General features: G+C 29.9%; 1 protein-coding gene across 7 annotated transcripts in view; it reads left to right on the top strand.

The window, feature by feature from the left end:
- The window catches only part of COMMD10 (COMM domain containing 10), a 107,949-nt gene that overhangs the window by 80,347 nt on the left and 17,602 nt on the right, over positions 1-10,000 (top strand). The window contains exon 7 of one of the 7 annotated variants that reach the window (XM_085891509.1): positions 7,794-7,837. The exons of the other annotated variants lie outside the window; for them this stretch is intronic. Coding sequence (XP_085747635.1) covers positions 7,794-7,817 — 24 coding nt within the window. The 3' untranslated portion in view covers positions 7,818-7,837. The remainder of the gene's footprint in view (positions 1-7,793; positions 7,838-10,000) is intronic. 7 annotated transcript variants of the gene reach the window in all.

Raw genomic sequence — 10,000 nt, 5'->3', positions numbered from 1 at the left:
CACTAAAATAAACTCCTGTTTTAATTGACGAACAACAACGATTTATTCGTGGAATTCTTCAATTCAAAGGTAATTTACTTGTTAGAAGGTAAACGTGGAAACATCCGTTCAGTTTCAAAGCCGATTTCGTTGAATCCCGATTCAGCACGACCCTGTTTTTTTCGCGATGACATTTTATGGACCTCAACGATCGCATTATAACAGTGCCACACTGTCGTTGTTTATTATCATTATGAGCTATTATGTTCTGTGGAGTGCACATAATTGTATGTGCTATTTTTATACGAGGCAACATCACTTGGCGATAGGAATTTTTCAGCTACATATTTTTTTTCATTTATTTATTTACTTTTTTTCAGAGCTGCCGTCGTATATGCGATCCGTCGTTAAGCGGCACATGACTATATATATATATATATATATATATATATATATATATATATATATATATATATATATATATATATATATATCCTCTTCTTCTTCTTTCGGCTGCTCCCATTAGGGGTCGCCACAGCGGATCATCCGTCTGATCCGCATAGTGATTTGGCACATGTTTTACGCCGGATGCCCTTCCTGACGCAACCCTGGTCACCTCTTACGACACAGGGATATGGTACACCTATTTTAACCGGGGTATACACCGGCCCAGTACACTGGTACTCACTTCGCCGACCTCGGAAGGATGACAGGCTGAGTCAACCCCCTGGTGTATTAATTCAGTGTCCCAACGGGGCTTGAACTCAGGACCTTTTGGATCCCAAGCCGCTGCCCTAACCACTGCGCCAACACCAGGCTGATATATATATATATATATATGTATATATATATATATATATATATATATATATATATATATATATATATATATATATATATATATATATATATATATATATATGTATATATATATATGTATATATATATGTATATATATATATGTATATATATGTATATATATATATATATATATATATGACTATATATATATATATGACTATATATATATATGACTATATATATATATGACTATATATATATATATATATATATATATATATATATATATATATATATATATATATATATATATATATATATATGACTATATATATATGACTATATATATATATATATATATATATATATATATATATATATATATATATATATATATGACTATATATATATATGACTATATATATATATATATATATATATATATATATATATATATATGACTATATATATATATGACTATATATATATATGACTATATATATATATGACTATATATATATATATATATATATATATATATATATATATGACTATATATATATATATATATATGACTATATATATATATATATATATGACTATATATATATATATATATGACTATATATATATATATATATATGACTATATATATATATATATATGACTATATATATATATATATATGACTATATATATATATATATATATGACTATATATATATATATATGACTATATATATGACTATATATATATGACTATATATATATATATGACTATATATATATATATATATATATATATATATATATATGTATAAATATGGGCTTTTTGAGGAATGTCTTCCTTCTTCACCCCCCCCCCCTTGCTGTTCAGGCCAGACTTGTGGAGTGCTTAGGATATTGTTGTTACATGCACACTGTGACCAGTCTTTGCCATGAAGGCCTTCAGCTCTTCCAAAGTTGCCTTTGGCATCTTGGTGGCCTCTCTGATCAGTCTCCTCCTTGCTTTGTCATCCAGTTTGGAGGGATGTCCTGATCTCGGCAGGGTCTTGGTTGTACCATACGCCTTCCACTTCTTAATGATTGTTAGTCATATATATATATATATATATATACATAATTGTATGTGCTATTTTTATACGAGGCAACATCACTTGGCGATAGGAATTTTTCAGCTACATATTTTTTTTCATTTATTTATTTACTTTTTTTCAGAGCTGCCGTCGTATATGCGATCCGTCGTTAAGCGGCACATGACTATATATATATATATATATGTATATATATATATATATATATATATATATATATATATATATATATATATATATATATATATATATATATATATATATATATATATATATATATATATATATATATATATATATATATATATATATATATATATATATATATATATATATATATATATCCTCTTCTTCTTCTTTCGGCTGCTCCCATTAGGGGTCGCCACAGCGGATCATCCGTCTGATCCGCATAGTGATTTGGCACATGTTTTACGCCGGATGCCCTTCCTGACGCAACCCTGGTCACCTCTTACGACACAGGGATATGGTACACCTATTTTAACCGGGGTATACACCGGCCCAGTACACTGGTACTCACTTCGCCGACCTCGGAAGGATGACAGGCTGAGTCAACCCCCTGGTGTATTAATTCAGTGTCCCAACGGGGCTTGAACTCAGGACCTTTTGGATCCCAAGCCGCTGCCCTCACCACTGCGCCAACACCAGGCTGATATATATATATATATATATATATATATATATATATATATATATATATGTATATATATATATATATGACTATATATATATGACTATATATATATATATATATATATGACTATATATATATATATATATATATATATGACTATATATATATATGACTATATATATATATATATGACTATATATATATATATATATATATGACTATATATATATATATATATATATATATATATATATATATATATATATATATATATATATATATATATATATATATATATGACTATATATATATATATGACTATATATATATATATGACTATATATATATATATGACTATATATATATATATATATATGACTATATATATATATATATATGACTATATATATATATATATATGACTATATATATATATATGACTATATATATATATATATATATATATATATATATATATATATATATATATGACTATATATATGACTATATATATATATGACTATATATATATATATGACTATATATATATATATGACTATATATATATATATGACTATATATATATATATATGACTATATATATATATATGACTATATATATATATATGACTATATATATATATATATATATATATATATATATATATATATATATATATATATATATATATGACTATATATATATATATATATATATATATATATATGACTATATATATATATATATATATATATACATATATGACTATATATATATATATATATATACATGACTATATATATATATATATATGACTATATATATATATATATATATATATATATATATATGACTATATATATATATATATATATATATGACTATATATATATATATATATATATATATATATATATATATATATATATATATATATATATATATGACTATATATATATATATATATATGACTATATATATATATATATATGACTATATATATATATATATATATATATGACTATATATATATATATATATATATATATATATATATGACTATATATATATATATATATATATATATATATATATGACTATATATATATATATATATATATATATATATATATATATATATATATATATATGACTATATATATATATATATATATATATATATATGACTATATATATATATATATATATATATATATATATATATGACTATATATATATATATATATATATATATATATATATATATATATATATATGACTATATATATATATATATATATATATATATATGACTATATATATATATATATATATATATATATATATATATATATATATATATGACTATATATATGACTATATATATATATATATATATATATATATATATATATATATATATATATGACTATATATATATATATATATATATGACTATATATATATATATATATATGACTATATATATATATATATATATATATGACTATATATATATATATATATATATATATGACTATATATATATATATATATGACTATATATATATATATATATATATATGACTATATATATATATATATGACTATATATATATATATATATATATATATATATATGACTATATGACTATATATATATATATATATATATGACTATATATATATGACTATATATATATATATATATATATATATATATGACTATATATATATATATGACTATATATATATATATGACTATATATATATATATGACTATATATATGACTATATATATATATGACTATATATATGACTATATATATATATATATATATATGACTATATATATATATATATATGACTATATATATATATATATATATATATATATATATATATATATATATATATATATATATATATATATATATATATATATATATATATATGACTATATATATATATATATATATATATGACTATATATATATATATATATATATATATATATATATATATGACTATATATATATATATATATATATATATGACTATATATATATATATATATATATATATATGACTATATATATATATATATATATATATATATGACTATATATATATATATATATATATATATATGACTATATATATATATATATATGACTATATATGACTATATATATATATATATATATATATGACTATATATATATATATATGACTATATATATGTATAAATATGGGCTTTTTTGAGGAATGTCTTCCTTCTTCACCCCCCCCCCCCTTGCTGTTCAGGCCAGACTTGTGGAGTGCTTGGGATATTGTTGTTACATGCACACTGTGACCAGTCTTTGCCATGAAGGCCTTCAGCTCTTCCAAAGTTGCCTTTGGCATCTTGGTGGCCTCTCTGATCAGTCTCCTCCTTGCTTTGTCATCCAGTTTGGAGGGATGTCCTGATCTCGGCAGGGTCTTGGTTGTACCATACGCCTTCCACTTCTTAATGATTGTCTTGACTGTGCTCCAAGGGATATTCCAGGTGTTTGAAATGTTTTTATATCCATCGCCTGATCTGTGCCTTGCCACAACTTTATTCCGGAGGTCTTTTGAAAGTGACTTGGTGTTCATATGCCTGGTGTTGGCCTAATGGTTAGGGTGGTGGGCTTTGGATCCTCGGGTCCTGAGTTCAAATCCCGCTCAGCTGTTGAATTAATACCAGGTGGGGTTAACTCAGCTTTTCAACCTTCGGAGGTTGGCAAAATGAGTGCCAGCATGCTTGTATACTGTGGCGGAGTGACGACCCGTCCAGGATTGTGCCTAATGGCCAAGAGACTGTTTAAGCAGCACCAACGCTCTGCACAGAGTCTGGTACCAATCTCCTCCTCCTCCTCCTCCTCCTCCTCCTCCTCCTCCTCCTCCTCCTTGGTGTTCATGGTTGAGTCTTTGCTGTGAAATGCACGACCCTGCAGCGGAAACCGACTGGAACAGCTGATTACCTCCGCCACCGAAGGTGAAGGAGGTTTTGTTTTGTTTGCAAAATCTCTGTTGTTACTTGTAAAATGGAAGATTTTTTTAAGTATATTGGTTCGTCGATTTGGTTATTATGCCTGTCTGTCTTTTTGTCTGTCTGTTTGTCCCCTAAAGGTCACAATTTCAAACCAATCTTCAAGAAACTTCACCACATGATAGAGTTTGTCATAAGGAAGAAGCCTATTGTTGAGTCAAAAGGCCAAAAGGTCAACATAAGCCAAAGGTCAACAACTTAGGTGAGATTTCTAAAATCCTCAATTTTTGTCCGATTGACTTGAAATTTGAAGAGGATTTATATTTAAGATCACTGAATTCAACCAGCCAATTATTTTTGAGGTCAAATTTGTTTTATGGATTTTGCAAGTATCGTGCTCTGCATGACGTCTTCTTGTTACTTGAAAAATCGAAGATTTTTCAAGTATACTGGTCAGTCAATTTTTTTATTCTGTCTGTTTGTCTGTTTGTCGCCCACCGGCCACAATTTTAAACCCATCTTCACGAAACTTCACCACATGGTAGAGTTTGTCATATGGAAGAAGCCTATTGTTTTTTATGGTCAAAAGGTCAACATAAGCCAAAGGTCAACAACTCGGGTAGTATTTCTAAAATCTTCAAGTTTCATCCGATTGACTTGAAATTTGAAGAGATATATACTTGAGGTGACTGAATTCACCGAACCAATTATTATTGTGATCAACATGGACCAAAAGGTCAACATAGGCCCAAGGTCAACAACTAAGATGGTGTTTATAAAATCCTCAATTTTCATCCGATTGACTTGAAATTTGAAGAGGATATATATATATATATATATATATATATATATATATATATATATATATATATATATATATATATATATATATATATATATATATATATATATATATATATATATATATTCTGGGTTACTGAATTCAACCACCAATTATTTTGGAGTTCCACATAGGCCAAAATGTCAACATCGGCCGAATTTCTAAAATTGTCAATTTTCATCCGATTCACTCGAAATTTGAAGAGAAGTTGCATATTTGGTCATTGAATTCAACCACCAATTATTTTTGAGGTCAAATTTGTTTTATGGATTTTGCAAGTTTCGTGCTCTGCACGGTGTCGTCTTCTTGTTTGTCTGTCTGTCTGTCTGTCTGTGTGCAGGATATCTCAAAAAGTTGTTGATGGATCTGGATGAAATTTGGTGTGCAGGCTGGGTGTGTAATGAGGACAAAACCGTTTAAATTTTGGTGAAGATCCGGATCCAGATCTGACTGCTAGAATTTTTATAAGTGATTCTTCACCATTGCGAGACATGGCCAAACATGATATATAGCATGATATCTCAAGTTGTGGATGGATTCGGATGAAACTTGGTGAACTGGTTGGGTGTGTGACCACAACAGATTGATTTGATTTTGGTGAAGATCCAAATCTGGATCTGGATACGGGAATTATTTAATTTTCAGTGATTCTTCACCATTGAGATATAGGGTTAAAAACGGTATGTAACATGATATTTCAAAAATGTATTGGGCCTGATATGTTCAAGTGGATCAGGCATTACGTGGTGGAGGTATACGCTCTTCTGAGTGCCCTTCTCGTTTTATTCTGAAATTATTAGAATCACTACAGTTAAACACAAGTGGAGTTAAATTAACTTGGTGTGTGATTTTGAATATGATTGGTTACACCTGAGCTAATTTGCAATTGCTTATTATAAGGGGGTAGACACTTTATCCAATCAAGATATTCTAGTTTTTTTTAATTTTTAATTTTCTGCAATTCGTGGAATTTGTTTTTCACTTGAAAGTTTTGGGTTACGATGTGTCAAAAGGTGAAAATTTTGAAAGGGGTATCGACTTTCTATAAGCACTGAATATCCTATTTACGGGGGCTGTTTCCCACGCTACATTTGAAAAGCTGCTGATTGGTTATTTTACATTTTCATTTCACTTTTCTTGATGCAATATCGTCAGTCACTTTATCGTCCCTTACAGTAATCTTTAACCCTTTGAACGCTGAGCTGCTTTGACTTTTGGCTCCCCCACCCTGGGTTCCCTGGAGAAAACTCCAGCCACTCGGATAGACGGAGGTTTGAATAGCGGCTGGTAAAATGGCCACTCGGGTTCAAAGGGTTAAAATTAATATGAACATCTGGATTAAAGTAGATGTAATATAGATGTTCTTACAGTAACATACAATTTATAATAGCTACATTTTGCCCTCTTTTTAGACAAATCCAACTTCTGCTGCCTGATGTTGCACCACCATTTCACGGTGGGTGGTACAAGTAGCTCAGAGCTTTGGAGTGCAACACAATTAACCTTTTTCGAGTCCATGGAATAATTGAAATTGACAGATTAATTAAACTTTTCCAATCACTGGAGATGGGTACTTTTGCTTGTATGTAATATTATGGTGAGTGTCGTGGACAAATCGAAATGATCCAATGTGGCGTGTCAAAGTAGGAATTGGTTAAGTGAGAATTCCATCGCTGCATGTGTTGGGATTGTGGAGTTGTTGTTTTTTAATAATAAGAAATTGCAATTGGATAAGTGGGTAAATAATAATAATACGAGTAGAATACAGAATTTGTGAATCGTTTGGATATTAAACTGCTCTCTGTCTGCTGTTGATCCGTATTCTTTTCTATTGAAGTGGTTTGCCTCAATCGTACAAACAACAAGCAAAGCAATTAACCTGCCTGCTTGTCAAACCATCATCCACTTTAGCCTGTGACGTCGTTTATCCTTCAAAGCATCCATATTATACCCTGGGTTCAAAACCATATCCCACCTTGCATGTAATTGAGCTGTTAAGAAGTAAACTGGGCTACGCAACATTTTACAAATTTTGTGAAAAAGGCTTTCAAAGTTCTGGTTCTCATTTAAAATCCCATTCAACTCTCATTGGATAAAGATAAGTGTCAGATTAAAAAAAATAACCGCCATTAACACCAAAGGTGCGTTGACCTTGAATGAATACTTCAGTGCTTGCTCTGAACTCTATTCGGCCCTGCATGTGGGATAGTGCTTCCCTGTGCCTCAGTTGTAAAGAATTTGTTCCTGTACTTCCATTTATTAACAAGGGTGGCTGCATAAGACAGGTTTTACGTCTCAGTTTGGTTCAGAGTTTTCTCATTGAATCGTAAGTACCTGCACGATATCTGCTCGGTGTAAGCTCACCACCCCAATCATCCAGCCCTGGTTTTTGTTTCACTAAAATGACAAAGTCCTTGATTTCCCCACCTCATCAAGTCGCGTGCCAACATGAATGCCAAAATGCCGATGACAGATGTTTTTAATGCCGAGTTTAATTGTATGACACTTGAGTTTCCAGCTGCCATCATGGGCCCAAGCCAATAGCACTGGCCCGGATATGACATATTTAATTGGCAAATAGTTGCGGAGCTTTTGAGCTTTGGCCCAGTTATTTTCAAGGCTTTTAAGGTTAAGCTAAATAATGTTGTTTATAATATGGTAAGGGTCACATACACAACAACATCTTGTTTAGAAATACCCCATTTGTGTTTTGGTTGCTTCCCGAGCAAGTAAAGTAAATGTTCGCATGAAGTTGTAATTTAAAAGAAAAAACAATTATAGATTGACCAAAAGTGATCACGAATGAAGAACTGGTGTTGCTGGTGTAGGCTCGTGTTGACGAAGGCTGAACTGTCCGTTTTTTGATCCGATGAAGGGTTAACGCCCGGATCATCAGCTTCTCACTTCCCACGGCGGTTAGTGTCCTATCGATTTCCTCCATAGTTCATTAATAAACTCACCCACAAGCCTGTTATTTTGACCTCGTGGAGGGCAACCCACGGGCCACGAGCGGCCTGCAATGCCTGTGCTTGCAGACCCCTCTGTTTTACCACTTCACACCATGTAGAGTCACTTTGAATGCTTTACACACAATATGGTCAATGCACAAGTGGCATCAAGTGTGTAGGATATTTATGACTTTAAATGCTTTTTGTTTTGTGTTGATGTGTTCATTCCTTCATTACATTTTTATTGTTTTACACAATATAATAGAAAGCTCTTTTTAAATCGATACGAATCATTTTGGCTTGTAAATGTGGTCTTGGGAGTTGAGAGCTGGCCACATGGCCTTCTGATTAGGTCAGGTTACCCATCATTCCCTTTACACCTGTGAATACGTTAACGGCATCCATCGAACACCTACACCTAGAGACAAAATTGTTGAAAATCAAAGACCACTTGGACGAAAGAGGTGCGCAGTGCCTTGCAGCTGCAAGTGCCAGCCCTAATCACCTGTGCCACTGCATGTCCAACCAGCCACAGACCCCTAGACACATTACGGCTACACCACAAAGACACTGCAATGACATCCTTCAAAACATTCCACACCGATTAGCAACAACTACAGAAAACACATCCATGCCCACATCACCATAAACACAATCGTCAGCCTGGGCCC

This window comes from Eptatretus burgeri, chromosome 8 (assembly GCF_056783735.1).
Source record: "Eptatretus burgeri isolate ZD-2024b chromosome 8, Ebu_testis_v1, whole genome shotgun sequence".
Taxonomy (NCBI): Eukaryota; Metazoa; Chordata; class Myxini; order Myxiniformes; family Myxinidae; genus Eptatretus; species Eptatretus burgeri.
This window is presented reverse-complemented; position numbering and strand designations above follow the sequence as displayed.